The sequence below is a fragment of the Gallinula chloropus genome, assembly GCF_964237585.1.
Source record: "Gallinula chloropus genome assembly, chromosome: 2".
NCBI lineage: Eukaryota > Metazoa > Chordata > Aves > Gruiformes > Rallidae > Gallinula > Gallinula chloropus.
Window position 1 is genome coordinate 139,552,820 of NC_140086.1, and position 24,705 is coordinate 139,577,524.

At 39.3% G+C, this 24,705-nt stretch overlaps 1 protein-coding gene across 1 annotated transcript in view; it reads right to left on the reverse strand.

The window, feature by feature from the left end:
- Positions 1–24,705, reverse strand: part of CDK14 (cyclin dependent kinase 14) — a gene marked incomplete at both ends in the record, with an annotated part of 247,792 nt that overhangs the window by 221,207 nt on the left and 1,880 nt on the right. The window contains one exon of the mRNA XM_084260301.1: positions 19,846–19,877. Within this exon, the coding sequence (XP_084116427.1) occupies positions 19,846–19,877 (32 nt within the window). The remainder of the gene's footprint in view (positions 1–19,845; positions 19,878–24,705) is intronic.

Below are 24,705 nucleotides of genomic sequence, written 5' to 3' on the forward strand. Positions count from 1 at the left end.
ACTTTCTGAGCATGCAGAGTTCACTTCAGATGGCTGACATTCCCCAAAAGAAGAGACAGGGGAAGAAAGAAAAAGAAACAAACATCTTGAGACTCCCACTTCCGCTCAGCAAGGCTCTGTCCCACCCCTACTGCCCTCAAAAAATACATAACCACTATATTCTGTGGACTTTCCAGTGACAGAAAAGAGCTCAAATCTGCCTCCTGGGTATTTTTGCTTAAAGGGGAAGAAAGACTGAGAACAAGGAGTCCATCCATTTCACTTGCATATCCTCCACAAAACCTTAGCAAGTTTTGGTTTCATCTTGTATTTTTAAAGTACAACAATCCAGAAAATCACTTGTATCCTTTGATTCAAGAACAATGGCAACAAAAAAAAAAAACCACTGGGGGACCTTAGTACATGAAAACTGTTGGACAAGAAAATTCATGCTTTTCAGTGAATGATGATTGCTTGAAAAGAGCAATCAACCCTAAAACACAACCAGAGAAATCTTGGTAACATATTCGCAAAAATGTTAAAGCAGAAGTGTTTATCTGTAAGACTTACCTAAAACTTTTGAGAAAAGAAACAGCAAAATATTTCAAGAATTTGAAGCATCACTTAAAAAAATCATTTTCTAACTATTTAGTTTCTTTCCTTCCCTTTTATTGCTTTTTCAGCATACAAAAAAGCTACTGTGGGAGTAAAGTAGAAAATTATATCCTTCTGCATGAAGCACTTCAAGCCAGGAAGAGTTCAGAAACCCAAATTCATTGCCTTCCCTCACCAGTATTTTAGAGTCAAGACCACAACTGGTAGGAAATGAGACCCGTGAAGTGACATTTTCTCACTCTTCAGCCTGAGTCTCACCCTCAAACAACTAATGAAAGCCCTTTCTATGACAAAAACTTAGCCCAGTAAGTCAGTTAACTCCTTCCTCACATCACATTTTGAAAGCTGATAAACTTTTCCAGGTCTGTGAAGACCTTTTTCTACAATACTGGGCACTGAAACTGCCTGGAAACCAGTAACACACATGCCTTCTCAGCTTTTGTTTTGACCTCGAAAGGAAAGCCAGCCTTTCCTGCCCTATTAGACAGGTTCAGGAAATCTGGTTCAGATTTCATTTCTATGAGCCCAGATATCTTTTTTCCCCTCAGTATCCTTATGCATCCCAACATTAACTCATTCAGATGCCTACTCACATCTGTACTCTCTATATAATACTGAATAAAGATGGCAATGAACCTTCAAGAACAGCCTTGCTATGATGGCTTACGTGCTTTAACACATGGGTTTCTGATTATTCATGAGCGCTTTAAAATTTGTTTAAATTCTCTTCTGGGCAAAGGTCCTTCAAATACAGTCAATGTTTCTTCCTCATTAATTAATGGGAGCTATTTTTTTACTTCACTATTATTTGAATAGTAAATGTCGACATGCATGCAAAATGAGATGCTCTATAAGGATGCAAGAATTTCTGCTCTTCATCCTAGAGCCCTGAAATTTGTCTCTTGTCAACTGCAGCTCCCAAATTACAAGTGTCTCCAAGTTAAAACAATTCAAGGAGTCCTTCACCCTCTCAGTTGGAGTGTTGAAGTTGTTATGCCACATTCAGAGCTTCATGTCAAAAACACCATTCCTAGATCAAATGACACTTCTGAAGTACTTAATCACTTTTCAAGAGGTTTTTTTCTAATGTGCACTCACACAAACAATCCTAACGTCCTCTCCTCTTCCCACTTTTTATCTTGGGAGTAATAAAATTCAGCTTCGCTTCTGAAAGACTTATTTTCAAGAAACAGACAATATTTCAGCACAGTAGATCAAATTTAGGTTCCACTTAAATGGAACATCTCCCTGTATTTCAGTTCATTGCCTGAAGTGGAGGCAGTCCTCCTCTCCAAATTACTTCAAGTTTCAGTTTGCCAGTTTGAACATCACTAACCCCTCCCAACCCAGCTTGTAAAGATCCTGATCCTTGAGCAGGTATCAGAAGACATCTGTGACCTTCCCTACTCTCTCCCTAACGCTTCCACTGATAAAAGATGGGGTGTACTCATTTGCAGTCATCCTTCTGTCTTTCTTTTATGGCTCTGACAGATGTTTTTACACAATATACTTTCTTTTCCCCATTACCACAGTCTCCATACCAATGGCTGTGTGCAAGACTCCATGTTCTCTAATTATTCCCTCTTGAATGCGAGTCATTCAGAACATTAAAATCTACTGGGAAAACAGGCAGATAGGGAGTGCAGACATGAGATACCATTATGCCAGAGGCATGAATGGGTCAACTGTTTCTCTTTTGATCTGTAAACAACTACAGAAGTCCTGGACAATGTGCCTTTGCAAGATAAATGAGAGAGAACTAGGATGCTGTTTTCCAATGTTTTCAATGTCCTGAGACGTTTCCTTCCACAGAATTTTAGAGTAAGTTACTCAGGCCAACAAAGTCAGGTACACAAAGATACTCTGCAACAAACTTCCAAGTCACACCATGAAACTCACTATAGAAGTGTGATCATGACATCAGTATGTTTACACCCTTTTCCTTTTAAATTTAACAAAAAATAAGAAACTGCAGTTATTTGCAGGTTTTCAGATGCCAGCAGACAGCTGACACCATTTTATATTGCTATTCACTTGACATTAGCAGCAGAAAACTCACGAAACAGAAAGTTCATGAAACTCATCTGTACTGGCAAATGTGGTGTCCTTAGAGCTGTCAGAACAGGAGCTTCAGCCTCCAGAGTCCTGCAAAGCACTTAAGCGCTGCAGTTTGTAGCAACACAAAATGGAAAACAAGGTAAGGTATGCTGCCTCTGGCTGGCTGCAGTTCATTTTCTTTATAGCAGTCCATATGGCACCCTTGCTTGCATTTGCAATCAACCCAATGTTGGTAACACACCAGTGCTTCAGGCCCTGCTGAGCAGTCCTTGCATGGCCTTAAGATCTTCTCTGCTTCTCATGCTGCTCCCACCATTGAGTATGCCGAGGGTGGGCAAGAGTTTGGGAGGGAACACAGCCAGGACAGACGACCTCAAGTGTCCAAAGGGATATTCTGTGACATGTAATATCATGTTCAGCAATAAAAACTGGGGGTTGGGTCTTTCTAAGGTAGCTGTTGCCTGGAGACTGGCTGGGCATCACTCTACCTGTGGGAGGTGGGGAGTGACTGTCTTTGCAACACTTAGGTTTGGTTTTGGTATTTTTTTTCTTCCCGTCACTTATTAAATTGTCTTTATCCCAACCCACGAGTTTTTCTCTCTCCTGCTTTTCCAATTCTCTCCCCCAACACACTGCAAGGGGAAGGGAGTGAGCAACTGGTCAGTGCTTAGTTGCTGGCCCGGCTAAACCCACCACATAAGATCTCCTCCAAAAAACTATAATGTAAATATATTTGCAACATCAAGTTATTATGCTGCTGAAAATACATGTCCACTACTGACAACAGTTCATATTCTACATTAGTTTAAACACTCATAATTTGCTGTAGGTAAACAGCAGATGTACTATAATCTCAAAATCGATGTATGAAAATAAAGTGTTTAGTACATAACTGCAAGGTACTGTGGACATACTTGAGAACAAAAAGAGATCCTGTATGGTCAAGTACTTTCAGGATCCATATCTTTTAGGGTACAGATCTCATCTTTACTGAGAAACATATCTCTCTGAATGAAAGCTGTTGTGCAGAGAGCATCTCTAGGAAGTGCTGCAAGTACTTCAAATCAATTTTAGTAATTAAACAGCCAGAGACAAAACAGAGCAAGTCTAGTACTTCTTTCCAGTAACACTGTAACTATAGCTTTGCTCCAGTGTTATGTAAATATAGGCAACTACTGTAAATTATAACATTTTTGTGGAAAGAGGCTGCATGCCAACAAAAATGCACATTCAATTCTTCCTCCCTTCCCCCACTTTTTTGTGGAAGAAGAAAAAGGGGGGGGAAAAGAGCACTTATAAAGTGAATCTTTGCCTATATTTTAGCCTTCTATATTTCTTTAAATTCAGAGCAGAAACATAACCCCTCCACACCCCCCTTGTTTTCTAAGTATTTTCAACAGGATTTTTTCCTAAATTATTGAATTGGGAGACTAGAAAAAATGACCTACTGAGGTCCCTTCCAACCTATATAATTGTATTATTTCTGTTCAGATGAAATTTTTGTATGCCACTTTCCCACACAGAGCTATTTTATTGCATATTTATGAACTCATGCAAATGCCGAAATCAATGGCAGGGCTGCGCAGGGACAAAGCAGTATAAAAAGCATCATCACTGTAAGAACACTAGAGTGAAAATTAAAACTAATATTCCCATTTAAAAAAAAATACTCATTTGAGACAAGTAGTACCCTGAAGCATAAGAAGAAACATAAAGAGTAAATGAAAGCAGTTTCACAAAATTAGACATATATAGTACAAAGCCTACAATGACATATACAATAGCCTGTGGAATCTTACTACTAGAGCTACAAGGAAGGTAACTGAACTCGTCCATACAAAAGATTTTGAAGTACAGATGATAAGCACAACGGTAAGAAAGAGTTCAAAATTTATATATAATCCTTACTAAATATAAAGCATTATTATGTCTTAGGTCAAGAGAGAGAAAAATACAGAAAGGTAGGCTGGACAAAAAATTTCCACTTCTTTGCAGAAGCATAATGCTTTCAGGAAGACTGTCATTAAGAAAAGATCTTTCAGGACCAAAGTCAGAGCTAGAACTCTCTCCTCACCTCTGTAAAGACAGAATATTATCTGGTGATCACAGAACGCAGCTGGGCTGTAATATACGCAAGCTGCAACACTATCAGCTTTTCTACAGCAGACTGGGTCTTCTTTAAGAAAAGCGTAGTGGAGGTTTTTGATCCTGATACAGGCAAAAAAAAAGCCCCATCTGAAATCTCAGTGCTTTGAAGGACAGATAAAACATCATTTCCCAGCTCAATGAGCAAGGCTTGCTACACTTCTACAGCAAAGGAGTCTTTACTCACAGCTCTTCCCTGGTGTTAAACAAAAAAGCACATGCGCGCATACGCAAGGAAAATGCCCAAAGAGATATCCAAGCTTGAGAGAAACAGAATACAAACAAATTAAAACAAGTCCCTCTGGTCCCATCTGAAAACACTGCACGGGAAACCCAAGTTGTAGGGTGAAACTATTCTGACTAGGAATGGAAAGAGAAGCTGGATGCTAACAGGAGGTGGAGGAAAACAGTTTAGTCGTAAGTTATTTTAAAAGTATTTAGGAATTAATAAGAAGGCAGAAAGAAGATAACTTCGTAACAAACACTTGCTCTTCACTAGTGTTTTTTGTGAAGCTTGTAAAGTCTCTAGAGAATGAAGTCACATTTTGAAACCTATGTAAGTAATAACACATCTTCCCCTCCCTTGAAAACATCCAGATGCCTCCACTATACTCCAGTTTTTCTTCACTGTTCTCTTTATTCATGTTTCTTGGCTCCAGGCTATTCCACAACAGATTTGCCAGCAGCTCTAGAGATGAGGTGGACTTCTAAGAGACAACTCATTTAAGCAAAAAGAATTATGTTCTTCTTTTCATTTATGCCAGGCATCTGAGTAAGACAAATCTTGAACTGCAAAAGATGAACCAGTACAAAGCATGACTACACCTGGAGCTTTTCCAGCAGTAGTACTGTTTAACAAAATCATGCCTAAGAAACACTACCGTGTCATTGGTACTTTTACATGTCCCTAGCTCTGAGCAAAAAACCCCAAATGTAAGAATGCCAAGATGAGATGAAACCTCTTGGCCTTAAACAGTTCCTCTGACACTCAATAGGTATGCTCGAGTTTCTGTTTGAGAGAGTAAAAATACATCTGGAAGTGACTCACCCTGACAGAGTATTTCATTTGTCCCCACCTCCAACATCTGCTCTGTTGTCCAGACATGCTCCGCTCTCCCAAATCTTGGGGAAAAGATTGCCCATAACCAAAGTCCTGAAAAGGCTTTTACCTTCAGAACCAGCCTGGGACCAGCACAGCAATTAGATCAATTTAATGAAGCTCTCTACAGCAATCTTTCCTCTCCTGGATTGTTTGGGGTTTTTTACTCACATCATTCACAGTTTTACATATCTGTCCTACTCCCCCTTGGTGGTCTTTTCTAGGCCTAACAATCTTAGGTCGACTGGATTTCTCCCTACAACGCAGCTACTCCTTATCCCCATACCTGCCCTACTTGGGTTCTCCAGTTCTAGCAAAGCCTTTCCAAGACAAACTCCGGCACGTACCTCAAGACATTACCAACAAGAGAGTGAAGAAGAAAATGGTCATCCCTTCTGAAAAGGCATCCAAAGGAAGAAATGTCCTTGAATCCCTCTGCTGTTACCTCCCCATTTATGACATGATTTGTACATTGTCATGTTAATCACTTCTACACCTTGTCAGGATTCAATCGATGCTGCTAACTTTTACCTGAGCAATAACCATTGTTTTCAACAAGAAAATTACTAGCTTGTGCCCATTTTTCTTACTAAGTACCATTTTACAAATCAAGGCTTTGATTCTACAATCTAATTTTTGACATGTTCATGTGAGGCTCTCAGTTCACAAAGCAGAGTGCTTTTCATGCTTTGCTAAAACTTTGCTAGGGATTTGGGAACCAAATACTAAAGTCTACTTCAGTAACAATATTGTGAATCCACCTGAGAAATACACAGCGATCTGTTTATTAAAAGGTACATGAACTGCTGACTCCATCCAGTTAGGACTGTAGAACTGTATGTTTCTGGAATGCGTTTTTGTGATCAGATTCAAGAGATTTAGAAGTCTATCTGAAAAGGGAGAAAAATAACAGATGCAGCAGAAGACTGAAGAAGGATAACAGAAAAGGTAGGGAAAGATGAATTTGAGGACTCTAATATTTAAGCCCTGCCCAGATATTCATAAGTAATAAAAAACCCCAAACAGTAATCAATACTCTTCTTCAAATCAATCCAGAGTAAACAACTCTACTCACTAATCCTAGTGAGAGCTTTATGATATTTTTAGTGGCACAGAAGTAGGCTCATTAATTAGAAATGCCAAAATGTACCTTAATACTGGAGTTTTGGTTTGCATTTTATCATTTGTCTCAGTTGTTAACTTTAGCCATTAAGACCAAAAAACCCCCACCCAAATCCATTTTAATCACCACATTTCACCAACCCATAGCTGATTTTTTATGATGTGTTTTGGGATTTTTTTTTTTAGTATTTTACACAGTAATTAGCTAGTTTGGGAGCAAACCCTCTCCAGGGGATCATTAATTAATTACAGACATGTTGTTTATTAATGCATATTTTTCTTTTCCAAAACTGTACAGTGAGAGTGAACATAATTTAGCCCTTTCTCTAAAAATTATAAATTAATAATAGTTTTACTGCACAATTAATTATGTCCCAGTTTTAAAGCAGCCCCAAGTTTGATCAAGCAGAAGCCTAAGGGTACCATTTTTTAGCATAATGAGCACAATCTTTTGAACTCCTGAAGACATGCTGTCCTGCTATTGTAAAATGGCAGCTACTTCACTGTAGGAGCATGTAAGGGGCAATTCCATGCAAATATAAGCTAATACAAGATAGCTTACCCCTTAAAGGGTAAACTTTGTATAAAAATAGGGGTAAAACATGATCACATAAGGGATAAAATATGTGATCATTTGCCAGTCTGAGGCAGAAAACTTAAATAAAGGTATACCACACTTCCACAATAAGACATCATAGAACCACAGAATCTTTAAAGTTGGAAAAGACCTCTAAGATTCATCAAGTCCAACCATCAGTCCAACACCATCATGTCAACTAAACTGTGTTCCAAAGTGCCGTGTCTACACAGTCTTCTAACACCTCCAGGGATGGTGACTCCACCATCTCTCTGGGCACTGATCTGACCACTCTTTCAGTGCAGAAATTTTTCGTAATATCCATGCTAACGTCTTGTGTCATTGAGGTGTTCAACTTGGATGTTGACAGCCACTTTATGCATAAGCAAAAAAAGCTAAGAGATACAACTGCAGTTTCCAATTAAGAATACAGCCCTATTACCAACATCAACTCATAGACTCTCCTAGAAACCAAGGGTCAGCCCTCATAGTGTTAAAGCCAGAATTACATCCAGGAGTCCTGTTGACAGACAGTAAGATGAAGTGAGTAATTCTGGTTAGACTCTGGTTTGCCAGCTATTTTTTCCACATGGTATTTATTAATGCTAATGCCAGTTCTACAACTGGAAACATTTCAGGAACAAGCCCATAAGCAGAACAACTCGCTGTATGAAGCATTACAGGCCACATTTTAGACCAAGAATTGAGAGGTTTTAACTAGCCTGGACCTGCTTCACACAACTCCACATGGTGTGAACTTAAGAAGTTGAAACATACCTAAAGAATAACTAAAGGAGAAAAGCAAGGCAAACAAATGCATGCAGAAGATAGTAAATGCGATGGGATAGTCCTCCCCCACCCTTGGTTTACAGAGAAAAAAGTTTTCACATTTTACATGTGAAAATCAGTATCTCCACTCCTACTACTGCCTAAAAACACTACTCAAGATACACAAAAAGAAAAATCTTCACTTTCCTCTAATGTTGTCCTTCCCCCAACTTTACATAGTGTCCTTTAAAAGTGGAAAACTCAAGACATGGTGCAGAATTTCCTTCATTTGACAAAGCTTACTTTTGCTCTCATGTTTTTGGCAGCAAATAATTTCCTCTTTTCAGAAAAATCAATCAGGAGTCCCAAAATGTCTGCACAATTTCTCTACAAAGGCATAATTCCAAGCAAAAGAAGCTTTATTTCCCTTGGAAGCATGTAGTTCTTTTGGAGATTCATAAATCCAGGTGTTTTCCATCTATAGGTTACTCCTTCAGTCTCTCTTGCTTTTGGAACTACTGGACTTCTCCAGAGGTGTCCTCAGAAGATGAGGGGCAGATAAGAACAAGCTGCTAAAGATAAGTTTATTATTACAGATGTTTTTAGAGAATCTTCACATTTGGATTTCTTCTAAGCTTTTATAAGTAAGTGGTTTGAAACACCTCTTAAAGTCTTTATAGAACTTGGACCACAGTTATTTGCAATGCACTATATGGAATTACATAGGAAGCAAATCACCTCTCCTTACAGAAACATTGAACATATTATTAGAGTTCATATATGACATAACTAACAGTAAGCCTATTGCTTGTGACACGAGTGATGGAAAAGCTTCCATCATGTTGCAGAAAGAAAACAGCCAGCAATAAAGTGTGTGAATCACAGAATGGTAAAGGTGAGAAGGCAGCTCTGCAAGTCATCTGGTCCAACCTCTCTTCTCAAGCAGGCCACCTAGACCACATTGCACAGAACAGGTAGGTTCCATATGGCTTCTGAGTATCTCCACAGATGGTGGCTCCACAACTTTATTGGGCAACTTGTGCCAGTGTTTGGTTACTCGTACAATAAAAACATGTTTCCTGATGTTCAGAGGGAACCTCCTGTGTTGCAGTTTCTGCCCATTGTCTCTTGTCCTGTCATTAAGTACCACTGAGGAGAGCCCGGCTCCATCTTCTGTATACTCTTCCTTCAGACACCACAAGATCCCCCTGAGCCTGCTCTTTTCCAGGCTAAACAGTCCCAGCTTTCTCAACCTTTCTTCATGGGACACATGCTCCAGTCCCTTAATAACCTTAAGGACTCTTCCCTGGACTCTTTCCAGTATGTCCATGTCTCTCTGGGGAGTACTACAAGTATGGCTTTACTAGTGCTCAGCAGAGGGGAAGGATCACAAGAGAAATTGAGCAAAGAAGACAGCCATGGCATTCTTCCAAACTTTAACAACAAAATAAACCTGATTCACACAGTTTTCCAAGATGAGGATCCACTCACAGTAAAACACCTGCCCCAAATTCCTCCACTATCACTGAACCCCTGCAGCCTCTTGAAATCACCTCTTGGGCTCACCTCCTCATGAGTGAGTATTACAGTCATGAACTCTGCTAGGTCCTGTGGGCACAGACTCACAGATGCTCTCTCTGAAGTTTAAATGGTGACACATCCCATAAAAGTCTCCTCCAGTTCTGCCCCACTTCTCGAATCAGCGCTGGCAATAAACCAATAAACCTGCCAGAGTACCTCAGTTAGAACTTTGTTGATATGAATGCAGAAGACAGAACTTTTAGAAAAAGCAGAGTCCCACCTTCCCTGTCAGTATTTCCTCAAATATGTGATAATTTTTTTTGCATTGATGAATATCATCACTTTGGGTTCAAAATATGAGCTTTAACATTGTCTTGCTGTCCATATAAAGTGCATGATTGAGCATTCTCTCCACATGGCTGAGAAGACCTGTTCTTGAGATCTGAGAGATACACATACTTGGTCTAACCCCTAACTGCTTAGTTACTGCAAATTTTCTTTCAAAGATAAAAATACCATTTTCTTACTGATTTGAACAGAAAAAGTCTTAAAGCATTACATCATGCCTTTTTGAAGGGCAAGCAAACTAAGCATACCCCTTCACCTACTCTGAGCTTCTGTCATGATGTGATGATGGCCAGACACACCACGTTTAACTGAGCCATACCATGCTAATAACTAACGCACTAAGTAAAAAACTTCAAGTATTTCCCCAGATGCTGTCCTCTAGTTTCTGGAATTCTGTGCATCCCCAAGGTCAGCGGGAGATGCCTGTAACAAACATCCTGTTTCTATCTGGTTTCTCTCTGTGCATGAGGAACCAACATAAATCATAGCTTGTTCAGGTTTCTTAAAACAAAACAAAAAAAAACCAAACCCTTTTTTCCCCTTGAAATAGAGCAAATCTGCAGTCACAAGAGACTTCCCATATCTAAACAAGCCAAAGAACAGTAAAAATGGTAATGAATCCAACAAATGGAACCGGCATCATTCTGTGCACAGAGAAGCTCAAGAACCTGACTTTTTACTCACAAGCATAGATTGCTATTTTAACTGTAAAACCACATCAATAATTGGCATCAGCAAAGTAGAGCAAGTCTGGCTGCTCAGAAGGCCAATAAATAAATAAAAGCCACCAAAGCACACTTTCCGTGGCTTCTGCCAGCATCTGACAGCCCCAGACAGCCCACAGGTGCTCCCATCTCTCCCTGCCCACTCAGGACATGAGCTCCCAGCCAGGCTGTGCTCTCATACCCACTGCAGCTGCCCTGAAAACCGGCAAGGGCTCCAGCAGCGTCCCTGTCACCATGGACAAGGAAACAAGAGAGAATGACGCTGAAACTAAACCAAACCAAACCAGGCACAAAACAGGACAAAAAAAAAAAAAGAAATCAAAGAACTATATTTGTGTCTAAGAGGTTCAAATGTGACTATGGACACCATAGTCAGACTATGATGCATTTTTGGTCACTGTACTAGATAAAAGGAAATAACTAAAATTAAACCAGAAACTTATAACATGAGGACTAATTCCAAAAGAGGTTGGACAGATCAGTGCCATGGAGGGGCAGGGGGACATGTGTGTATCTGGTTTTCACAACTGAAAAACATAACAGAATTTAAAACAAAGAAACAAAAAAAAATCCGCAAAAAACAAAACTCAAGCTTAATTAAAGGACTTCCAAAAAGTTAACAAGCAAAAAGCATCTCTCTGTCAGAAAGCAGCAGTCACTATATGTTAATGGAGAGTTGGAGATAAAAGCATGGGGAACGCTGATTAATCTTTATATGAATTTCAATTCACTGTCCTTCTAACTGCTTTCTGTGACTGCTAACAGCACAGTGAGGAAAAATGCTTCAGCTGAGAGGGTATTAACTAAAGAAAAATAATGCAAACCAAAATATGATGTATCCCTGCCTCTGTACTACTTCTTGCAACACACTTGGGATAACAGAAAGTCTTCCAGATTTCAAAGCTGAAGGGCACATCTGATCTAACTAATTACAGCAACTGACCTCAAACAAATTCCTTTAGAGTGCAGAATTTTCAAGGCAGAAGTCAGAAAGCAAGTTGAAGAACAGCATGAAGCCAGCCTCAGGTACAGCTTTAGCATCACTGTGGCCACAACCCATGCCCGAGTCTGAACGTGAAGTTTCAGTGGAGGAAAAGCAAGATGAAGATCCATTGAAACAAAACAGTGCTGAGTGTGATTGCATGCAAATAAGAGTTCCCTGGCAAGTGAGAAATTAACTTTACTCTCACTAAAAGAAACAGGGAGACTCCTCAAACATGTAGGTATAGAAGAAGATCTTTTTGTATATGCGAGCTATCAAACTGAGAAAAAGTTCACATAGAAAGAAAAGCCCCGCTGAGAACGTGGCAGCAGGAAAACCACTGTAAGCCATTGGGTTTCCCAGGTCACCACAGCAGTGAATAGCTTCTGAAGCTGGTAACATTGCTTTCATTTCTCAACACTGAAAAACACAAACACCTGGATCCTATTGAGAAACTCAATTCAAGTTAAGTAACGACCTCAGGAGAGCCCAAACACAAATAATTTCAGTTGTTACTTGGAACTGTTTATAATGCACTACGTGCTTTCTCAGTGGTCTTGCCTTCCTCATTTATCACTAAGTTTTCAGCAGCATTCACTCTTAGTTTTGGTTATTGAAGCACTGCTAACATCTCATATTTAAACAACCTCTGATACACCTCTGAATCTTCAAAGTTGGTAAGGAGAACCAACTGCAAAAAGAACAAAAGTAGTACTATCAGGACAGTGCTTCAACCTGCATTGAAGTGGAAAGCTTTGCTGGAAGAGAAAAGGGATAAACAAATTCTGGAATATATAGATAAAGAGGTGTAAAGCAATGACAATTTCTTTAGGCCTTAGTATCATCAAAATGACATTGGTTTTTGCACACAAAAATCAGTTCTGTTTAAATAAACTAGTCATAGCCTGCAATCTCCTTTTCTTATCCCTTCCAAATAAATAGCAGGAGATGTCAATTGACTCAGAACCTTGATTACTGTGGATAGGATCCTGCAAATATATGGTTGTCAGTGATATTGTGACACACAGCAGATGAGACATCATACATGCAGATTTTCTCAGGAAAGCTTAAAAGTAGATAGAAGTAATTTCATCTAGATCCTTTCATGAGAAGAAGATTAAAATATAGTCATATGTCTATTAGCAGTGTGGTTTGGAAGGAAGAAAGTAAACAAAAAAAAAAAAAAAGCAGTCAAGTCTAAGTAAAAAGATGGAAGAGACAGACCTATCAAGGGAGTCACAAGATTATTTCTTGCCTCACAACCAGGAGATTGCCCAGCAAGGCAAAGAACAAGCAGCCACTGATCCCATATGTAACATACTGCATTTTGCTACTCTATTTAATCTACCAATAAATTACTACATCCCATATACACCAAGAAAATAAACAGCAGGATTTACATGTAAGCATACTTCATCAAAGTAACAATAGCTTCCATCCAGGCCCTGCATCCCTGGAATACATACATCCTCCCTCACGTGATCAACAGAAATGTCCAGCACAACAATACATGTGCAAAAGTGAGAGAAATAGGCCTGGAAACTCATCTTCATTTTGCAATGCTTCTCTGATAGCTAAAACTCTTGCCTGCAGACCAGAACAGTGTTTTATAAGTCCTCACAAGTCACTGCTGTGGACATGGATTCAGACCAAGTTCAGCTCCTTCACTCCATCCATTTTCAAAGAAAAATTAAGCAAAGGACACATATATTAACTAGTAACATGAACCCTTCTTCCATTCTCTGTATGCAGGAGAAGAGATGGCTGAGAAGGGAAGTAAGCAGTTTGACAGTTGGCTTCACCATTTTTTCTTGCCCCATAAAAATAATATACACTTTCTGAAAGGTAAATGGATGCACTGCTACTAAACACACAAGGCAGAAGAATGCACAACTGAACATACCAATGGCCATGGCAATGAGTCAAACCACTGCCACTCAGCAACTTACAGGGTGCTCAAAGACTTTAACTTTTCTCCACCACAGCAGTAAGTTTCTTAAATTTTGGTCTCCTAAAGCCCAGGTTTATCCCCCCCCCCCATTAAGAACATGTTCTGTTCTGAATGAAGACAGTCACTGCCAAGCAGACAGACCGATTTTGCTTCAGAACCTTGAAACTGAACAAAACAGCATTCTGCAGTTAGTTTTTCTTGATGGCTCTCCTGCCACTTATCAATTACTTACTAGCTTGCACTGTGGTCACCTAGAAGATTATTTTCTGACCCAGTTCTCTGTTATTTAGAAACTGCTCTGACACCTATACTTCTGTGTTTGTTTTCCATACTCCGTTTTAGGGGGGTTAATTTTCTAGCATTACTTCCCACATCTCTTTCCCATCGGTATTCACTCACATGTCACAACTGATAACCACACGCTACCTGCTTGTCCCAGCATTAGGCAGAGGAGAGCTGCATCCAAGTCATCACACACCCTAAGTCAAACCCAAATTCTCAGTACCGGTTACACCCCCGTCCCAAAGGTATTCAGGCCATACATAAACAATACCCATACAACACTTACTCCAACAACCTCTCTAGGAATTCTCCATCACAACATCACAACGTAAAAGAGTTCAGTAGTCACCAGAGTCCTGTTCCCTAAATAACAAGCCACCAAGAAGCAGCCATGGCTTGTAATGATTTTACTGTACCTAGATCAATAAAGAATTACAACACCCAAGGAGAAGGTCTACAAGCAGGCTTCCAAAACCCCTTTTTATCACAGGCTCCTCCCTAACCCTGTTACACACCAACCCCACCCTTTTAAGTCTCCCAGGAATGAAATAATTAATGCTTATTCAAAGATCCTACAAAAAAATAACGCTGCATCCCAAAAGGGGTAGATTTCTCTCTGCTCCATCTCCCATAATGCAGATCTTCTCTGCAGGAGGAGAAGGTAAAGATATAGCTCCTTGTCTACACTTCCTACGTGCATTTCTCTCTCAAGCTACTTACTAAAAATAAAAACTTTTGAAAAACGCACAAATGTTATTTAGTATATTATGAGCCTCCTGCATTATGGCACTCAAATTCCTCTTGTTCATTCTTTACAGAGCTCTGCTTTCTTCCAATCACACCCTTCCCCTCTAACTCTTCAAATTCAGAGTGCTGTCTATGCAAGACTTCTTGTTCAGAGATGGATGTCCTTTAAAACCAAGTCATTTTTAATGGCAACATCCCACAGAGGGAGTAGTCTTGTTTGGGGCTTGGTTTTTATTTTTCTTTTTTTAAGAGAGTGAGAAAGAGAGATTGTGAGAGAAAGTACAATGCAGAATCAAGAAGTGACTTGGCAGAACCTCCTCCCCTTTCACACACTTCCACTTCAAAGACACCGAAGTTGTTCCATGAGTCAAATAAATGAAATTTAGCTTCCTCAGAGATGGAGACTCTAGATGTAGTAAGGAGTAGATGAGTATTAAAGATTTTGCTGAGGTCAGAGTATTCTTAACACCTCTAACCAGATTCTCCTAGATTCACAAGAACTTGCATTCCAGCGTTTCCACCAGAGGAGATTCTTATCTCTACCCCTCAGCCAGCTCACATGCTTTCTCAACCAAGCATCTAGGCGTCTAGTATTGGCCAGCTTCAAAGTTACAGGGTGGCATCACAAAGTGTTACATATGCAGGAGGCACAACCACAGCATCAGTTCCTAAGAAAGCTGGTCTTTAAAAAAAAAAAAAAGGCATGCTTGATATTGGGCAAAATTAACAGTAAAATATAGCTAAGCAACAGCAATACAACTCACCAAACATGAAACAATAAATCACAGAAAGTCATAGATATTTTGAGTTTTAAGATTATTTTGTCTTGATTTCATTATGAGATCGATACTGATTTATCTAGAGTGCATACGTACAGCCAAAGGTCTTAAACCATGATTTAAGTGTTTAGAGAAATGATTAACAACAGGACAAGAATCAACAGCTCGAGACTGACTGACAATAACTTAGAAAGAAATCCTAACAGCAAGCAGCTAAGCAAAGGAACAGGTCAGCAGCCTCGCGATGAGGTTAGTCACAGCATCAACACTGGCTGTCATTCCAACAAATAAGCTGCAGTTCAGCCACATGTTACTGATCTTGATCACACTCATGTGAGCGAAAAATAGTCCCCTCATTGTAAGACAGAGCGGACAAGTTCTATAGTTTTGTCAGACTAATGACCCAAAGACATCAAACCAAGCCTACAGAATCAGAAGTTATTGCTCTGAATTTTGACAAACTACTGGAGCACAAATAAGATGTTCACTCAAGGGCCAAACATTTGTTTATAGACCATTCTTTGCACCTCCTCAGAGATGTTTATCTTCTATCTTGGTATCCGGATAGATAATCAGTGCTCTGCCTCAATGAATTAAAAAGATGCTTTCTGTGCCAGAACCTACAGAGTGAAATTTACGTTGCTTTGAAAAGGAGGGCAACTCTTTTTATTCTTTTTTGTGTAGCTTGCTCCCTTCAGAGCACAAGTAACATTTCAGGACACAAGGAAAAGACAACCCCTTACTCTCTCCTACCCCCAAATCATGGTACTTTCTGATAGAATAAAAGAATCCCAGCCTTGATAATCTTCCCCATGATTTCAGTAGGTACTGGAGCAGGTCCATGTTCCAGTTCTTACAGTGTGACCAGTAAACACTGGTATGACTAACAGGAAAAAGCTAAAGTTAAAACAATCCAAACAGAAAAAAAAAAAATACCCACAACAACCAAAGCCAAACACACCCCACTATTTCTTTGGTGCTTTGAATGAAGGACTATACAAACCATCATCTGTACCCTACTCATTTATTCACCCAAGTCCCTGGAAGATGCTGTAAGATCTTATGAAGATAAATAGGCTATCAATGGTTTTAAATGGATTAATTCAAGCATTCTCTTGGACTGAAGTAAAGGCCAGCAGCATGTACAGAAAAGAGTTTTTTCATTCAAAATTTAATCAAAGCAACACAACAGGAGGTACAAAAAAAGTGGCAAATCCCACACTGCTCCTTCACGCTATTGTTGCACCCTGAGCTTATGGGCAGCACTAAAAGCAGCACAAAGATCCCTAAAACCCTTCTGGAACAATTAAAAGTATTTTCTGACAAGCAACTTACAGGCATTGCTGTTCATAATTCTTTTGGTCCTACTTTACTAGAGGGATTAATTTCATAACCCACAGAAAACAATTATGTGATACACTTGCCTGTCAGCTTTGATACCTTTATTTTTAGTTGTTTCTCTTCAAAGAAAGATGCCTTCCTGCAGTGCTGTACATTACTGAACTACTGTGTGCAAGAGTAAAGTAAGCAGAGTAACATCCACTACACAGTTCATTACCCCCCACCTCGATTCAAACAAGTCAAGTCCTGGTGTAGCGCCCACAATGTGTAGAATACCCTGAGAGTAACTCAGCTACTGACCCAAACCTAGTGGCTTTAGAAAGGTGATCGTCATCTTCATCCCACTTTCCCCTTGTCCTTTGAGATTTCAGTTCCCAGCCAGACAGCTTTGGTTACTGGTCACAACCCAAAAAAATGCTAAAACACAAGCCCTCCTTCTCTTTGGAGGCATCAGGAGCATAGAGTCCTTCCCTGCAAGTTCACTGCATCTTGGTCATGCTCTGCTTTACAGGCCAAGGCCTCGTCAAGAAAGGGTTGAAAAGCACATTGGGAAGAGATACACAGCATCTTTCAGCCCCATGAAAGGAGAAAGAGTATTATTTCACTAACTGTACAGGAGAACATGCCGTTTGTTAGAGGTAATCTACGTTTCAGTAGTTAACTATATAATTTTTCATAGTAGGAGACCTACAATGTTGAAGTAAAACTGTGCTTGGAAAACTACCTCCTCTTTCTCCTTCTCATCTGATATTCCTACTTACTGTCATCATAACTCTCTTCAGAACTACATCCCTAGTGTATCAGTACTAAGTATACTAGGCAGAAAACTAGATTGCTTTCCTTTTATATCACAGTATAGTCTTAGTGTTTTTCAGGATAACCTTCTGAGACCAACAAATGGGCTGCTCCTCTGCTCACTGATATCATCTCTCCTAGAAGTACATGTCATCACAATTTGGTACACTATTGTTACTAAAGACTGGTTTATCTGCTAATTTGAAGGATGTTTGGAAAGAAAGGATTTCAGTGAGATGTGGTACTGCCCACTCTCTGAGTCACACTTCAGGCTAGACAATCGCCAGGAACCCTTGCACTGATTGAAGAGATTAACAAGGAGAATAAAAAATCTCAGTGCACTTCTCTTTCTTCTAAGAAGCTCACCTAAAGCTATGAAACTGATTGATGCTAATGTCATATCGAGCTCTTCCCTATTTACAGGGGATGGAAGAAAATTCCTTTGTGTACTCTTCCCACTACCCTTCTCTTACTGTTTCTGCTGTAGCTCGTATCAACAATCTGTCAGATTCCATTAAAAACATATTTGAAAGATTTTTTTTTTCTCCTAACTCCTCTGAATTTAAATAAAAGTTTGATGAAGTTGTCTCCTGTTCAAACAGAAAGCCAGGTTTAAAGGCAATACATATAACTTGTAGACAAACAGTCCTGGGGAAGGAGAGGGGACAGAAAAATTGTCATCTTCATAAAGCAGCGTTTTTTAATAGATCCCTGAATATTCTGTAACAAATTTAACACAATAGTGAGTAGGTTATAGCACAGATATACCACTGAAGCCTTCAGAAGAAAGTGCTGAACAAAACCAGGCCAGATTTGTATAACCATTACTTAGTCTACCAACCATGTATCCACATGGGTGTAACTTTTAGGAAGGAATCAAGTTCTACCAGGATTACAAGAGAAATACAATAGCAGGGGCCACTGCATGATCTGACAAGAGTTGCTGAAAACAGCCTCGGACCTCAGGACCTTAACTCTAGACCTGAGAAGGGTTGAGCCAAGTTACAGCTCTCTATGACACATGTCAGAAAAGCACAAAACATTTATGTTGCTGTTACTGTATTTGAGCAGAGGGGTACAAAATTCACTGCGATCTGTTTAGAGATGAAGTCTGATTTGATCCAGTATCAAGGACATTACATCACCATTTATTTATTCTAGAATCTGGCATTACACTGCAGCTATCTCACTGTAATCAGCCAAGAATTTAAGCTTGCAGCATGCAATGAAGAAGAAAACACAGAAATGCCAGAAGTGTAACATCAACACATCAAAATACTACCATTTGCTTCCAGCTCCAGTGGCGGAGGGAAGTACAAGGCAAGCACTGACTGCAGCATGACAAGTCATCACACCACAACGTGCACCTCTTCCTGCATAAACTTGCTCTGCAGGACAACTCGCACTGACCCAGACCTCTCAAAGTCTATCATAAGTAAAAGCAAGCTCAAATCAGAAGGAGCGTGTTTTACAGACTAGCACGTACATCGTACCCCAGGTAGGTCAGGACCCCCATCTGATTATACCAAATAACCAAGATTCAGTTTTACCAGCTAGCTGCTGTTTTCACTTCATATGAAGCATCTCTCTCAGCTGACACATTCAGCAAGAAGCCAACACAACAGCACTTTATGCAAGGTGCTCTCTCACACGTGATGTTTTTCCACTGCCTGTTACAGTACAGGCTTATAGTCATGAGAATCACCGTGGGTAAATTTGTATAGAGTATCTTCTCCACATGCCACATTCCTCCACATGAAACACTTTTAAATGACCACATTTCATACAATTTTATTATATTTAAAAAAAAAGCCCAAACCCACCAAGCGTTTCATTCAGAGCCTCTGACCAACAAATTTATCTCATCTTTATTTGGCAAACAGTAAGACATCCAAGAAACATGCACATATTAACACATCATAACACTACTATTGATGGATTTCTTTTAGCACTAGTGAGAAATACTACGGCATCCCTGGACGACATTAAGGTACAAAGATATTTAACCTACCTCATCAAAGCTGCTATCTTCTTTCTTCAAGGCTTTAAAATAAAAGGAAAAAAGAAATGGTTATCTGTACTGCATTGCAATGAGTACAAAGTAACTAACACCAGAAAAGAGAAAAAGAGAGCAGTATTTTCCTGTTATAATAGGAAAGAACAGGCTGGCATGAAAAACAATTTTACTCAAAATCTGAATCTGTAAATGGAATGTAGGACTGCACAGCGTGTTTCCAAGAAAGTAAATTTACATATTTATGAAAAATATTATCCTCTCAGGTTAAAGAAAATAGGAGTTTGCAAAGGTTTTTTTTATTTTAATTCCTAGTGAGCATGAAAACATTTTATGGACAGCCTGACTGAACTTCAAAAAGGAAAAGTATACTAAACACCTAACCACATATTCACTTTGCTAAGTACAGAACCTTTGTGAAATAGTGTACGTTGTAGCATCTGGTTTTGTTTTCCTTTTGTTTTAATTTTTACAATATGACTTACACTAACGCAGAAGAGATTTATGCCCTTCTTACACTGTTAACTAGCAATTAATCAGCAAACAAGGAGGAAGAAGACTGTGCAGAAATCATGCAAACTGGTAAAGCAAGAAAATGAATAGTTCTGAAGTCAAAGCAAAGATTAAACTGATGAAAAATTTTCCTTTAGCACACTGGATATCTTTATTGAAATACAAAGGGAATTAATTTCTCCAATTCCCCACTGAACTGTGCCAGTCTGATGGTACGAGATCGGTTCCTTTTCTCTGTACACCACAACCAGACCAAGAAGCGACCATGTACTGCACTGTACCACGTGTCGTGACCTCAAAGTGCTCTTCATTAACTTCTCTTGAAGTGCTAAAATAAGACAAACCATTGCACTGGTGATTGCACTATTTCTTTTCAGTTTCAATCAGAAAGATTTGCAATTGCAGGGAGGTCATCTGAATGACTGCACAGTTTGTGCGGTGCTGCCCCAGAAGACTCCCTCTTCATCACTTCAGCAGCATGTTTCTTAATCTTAAACCACATTTATTTATGCAGGAGATAAATACTTAAACACATAGCATGGGTGAGGATCGAGAATCCAGTCATTCCTTTGCACTTCTAGATGTTCTTTCTGCTTTCAAAACACTAACAGTTTCTAAACCACCATCTCTTCCAAACAGTGCTTTCAGAAGCAACAGTGTCCTATGTTCCTTTGCTCTCAATTTCTCATTTCTTTGGGACATAAAACATGTCTTCCCTCAAATCTTTGAAAATTACTGTTTTACATTATTTAGCTGGATTTCATGCTCAGGAACAAAACCAAACCAAACCAAACCCTAGGATTTTGCTGAGGAGACTTAAGGCACACATTGTACATTTTTATCATGAAATGCATTTTTATGGTTTTCAAGGCCAGACAAAACACTTTGAGACAGCCATGCCCAAGTGCTCAGAAAGAAGAGGCAAAAGAAAGAAGAGGCAAAAGAAAGAAGAGGAAGAAAAAAAGAAACCAACCTGTGGAACAACTTTTAAGAACACACTTTTAATGTCACAACAACACACAGGGCAAATATATATATATAAACATATATGTGTGTGTATATATAGTGTGTGACACACTTAGGTCATACTGACAAGCTTTTCCCTCTTACCAAAACACAAGATTTTCATATGACCAAAACATTCCAGGAATATCCAAACAACAGTAGACCAAACAAAATTCACAGTGTAACAGAACAAGAAGAAATAGGAATCTGTGATCCATTGTGTATTTTTTAATATGTCTTTAACTTCACCTTTTCACTAAAAGAGGCTCTTTTTTTAAAGAATCTCCAAAAATATTAATATATGAGCTCTGTCCCCTCAATCCCATTCTGTTTAACGATAATTTCATTCTCAACCAATCCACTACATAGCATCTTCAGTTGACATCAACAAACCAGAGTCTTTTATACAACAAATTATATTAGGTTAGTTTTGTTTTTTTTTTTCTTTTTTTACTCTCCTTGATGCAATCCTTCTCTTTCTAAACCATTAAAAGAAGCTTTGCTGAACTTAAGAAAAAAATAAACTGTTTACAAATGAACTTCTCATTATCTCAGGTATGTGAGCTATGTGAGTGTACATTAGGGGAGATTAGTGGAGATAACCTTTGCAATAGTGAGGAGCTAGTAACAAAGCCCAGGGATGCTCACAGGGGCCACAGACTGATTTCAGTGCTCTGTGTGCAACCTCAGCAATGTTTTCTCTTTTTTTTTCTTCTTCCTTCCTTTCTTTCCTTCTGCCTCAGTGTCAGTCTGTGACTAAAGAGACTGCAGAAGAAAACAGCAGTTAAATGGCATGAGCCGAAGAGATCTCAAATATGATTTCGGTACTAGATGAACTTCAACAAATGCATAGCCAAGAACTCTTTACATAGCTAAAAGAGGATGGTTATTTTATAAAATTGCTCTTTCTTAATTATAATTACATAATTATCGAAAGCATAAAACTAAGAACCTAACCTACTAAAGGTCTGAATGCTAAAATAAACAATGAGTCAACTGAGTCTCTAAAAGTTAGTTAACATACATGATGATGTGTTCATTTATATGGACAACACAGTGTGTAAGCAAGGAGATCAGAATTTTTAAACTAATTTGGATGTTTGTATAAAAATGGATATGCTGCCAGAAACCTATCAATAAAAATAATTATGTAAATTTTTCAGATTCTTAGTAATGTAAGTTCTTTATATTGAGCTAAATTTTAAGAGGGGCTCTCTTTGAAACCCCGGAAAAGTTCTCTCAGGAGAAAGGGTGCCCTAGCAGCAAAGATAGTCTATTTTTCTAGAACTGTGAGCATGTAATTTCTGCAGTTAAAAGCCATCCTGTCTATTTTAGGATATAAACTTCAGTTAAGTACTGCAGGCTATATGCATTTCCTTCAACACACCACGGTGCCCTACTGTCCTTTAACACACTTGCAATAGGACAAGGACTCAGGAGGCTGAGAGATGGATAATCTCACACATCACATCTTTCAGCTCAGCATAATACAAATTCTCATTACTAGGTACTCCAACAGTTATGGGACAGACCACAACTTTGCGGGATGAGACAGCTCTTCATCACCCTCCACCAGTCACTGGAAAGCATCAGTTCACAGTTAAGAAAATGGGCCAAGTCTACTGGAGGCTGTCGTTGGTACCTCTTAGCTCTTTGCTGTGTCCCAGGGACAACTAAGCTGGTTTTGAGGGCACCTCCTCATTTACCTAAAGATGCTGAGGAAATAGCTTTAAACATTATTTAACATAATGTAGCACACTGCAAAAAAAAACTCACTAAAATCACTGTATAAATTCATTGCTGATATAACCTCTCAAATACAGAGGAATATGCGTGGGCAGAAGGTGATTTTGAAGGCAGTTTATTAGAAAACTGAAAGCCCTAGCAGATTTAAAAAAAAAACCCAAAACCAAAAAAAACAACAAATAACACTGCCAGTGACCATTATAGAATCTTTAAGGTTGGAAAAGACCTCTGAGGTCATCAAGTCCAACCACCAGTCCAATACCACCATGTCTACTAAAACCATGTCCTGGAGTGTCAGGTCTACATTTTGACCACTCCAGGGATGGTGACTCCACTGTCTCTCTGGACAACCTGTTCCAAAGCCTGACCACTCTCTCAGTGAAGAAATTTCTCCTGATATCCAAGCTGAATCTCCCCTGATGTAACTTGAGACCATTTCCTCTCATTCTATTGCTAGTTTCTTGGGAGAAGAGACCAACCCCCAGCTTACTACAACCTCCTTTCAGGGAATTGTAGAGTTATAAGGTCTCCTCTCAGCCTCCTCTTCTCCAAGTTAAAGAACCCCAGCTCCCTCCGCTGCTCCATACCCTTTACTAGCTTTTCTGTCCTTCTCTGGACCCACTCCAGCAGCTCAATGTCTTTTTTGTGCTGAAGGGCCCAAAACTGAACACATCACTCAATGTGGTACCTCACCAGTGCCGAGTACAGGGGGACAGTCACTTCCCCAGTCCTTCTGGCTGCACTATTCCTGATACATTAGGATATATCTCTATTACTCTTACCCGACAGGCTAATAAAAACTTTGGTATTAAAACAGAGGGGTTTGTAGTATTGGAAAAATGGCATTTGGCAGCTGAAACGGCAACAGCCCTGGCGAGAAGCCCAGCAGGGCCTTACCATTCCAGGAATGGCCATCAGATGTTCCCCACTGCCCCACGTCAAAGTTTGACTCTCTAATTATTTGACTCAAAAAGCACATTAACTCTTGTATCATTTATATGGTTATGCTCATGATGCTACATTGTGTACTTAAACCTATGAAATCAGATAAATTGTGGCAGAACAGGAAAACCTAAAAGATCATCATTGTTATTTGTACTAAATCACAGCTGAAGAGATGACTGACCACATTTCAGATTAGATACATATTAAATTAGTAATTTGCTAATCTCACCAAGGAACCAGCTCTTCCAAAGAGAGTTGTAAAACCAGAGTGACAAATACTCAGAAAGTCTTTTTTCGAATGAGGTTTTGGTTTTGTCTCATGCATTTCAATATAAGAGTTAAGTACAGCACATGTTTTAACTGAGGATTTCCTGGAATGCAAGTTCAGAGGTTTTTTTAATATACAGGCTTACTCTGCTTGGGCTTATCTGTGGTTCTAGGTATCAGGGAGTGGACTGTGTTCAAACCTCGTACTGATAAATCAGGGGGCTTTGCTCAAAGTGCAATTAGCAGAATAACAGTTGAAAATATTAGAGCATCTGAAGATCAAACAGTCCTGCTGGGAGCATCTGAGTTTTAATAATAAAACAACCAGCATAAACAAACCAACCAACAAACCCACCGTGCTCCTACACTGCTGCGCACACA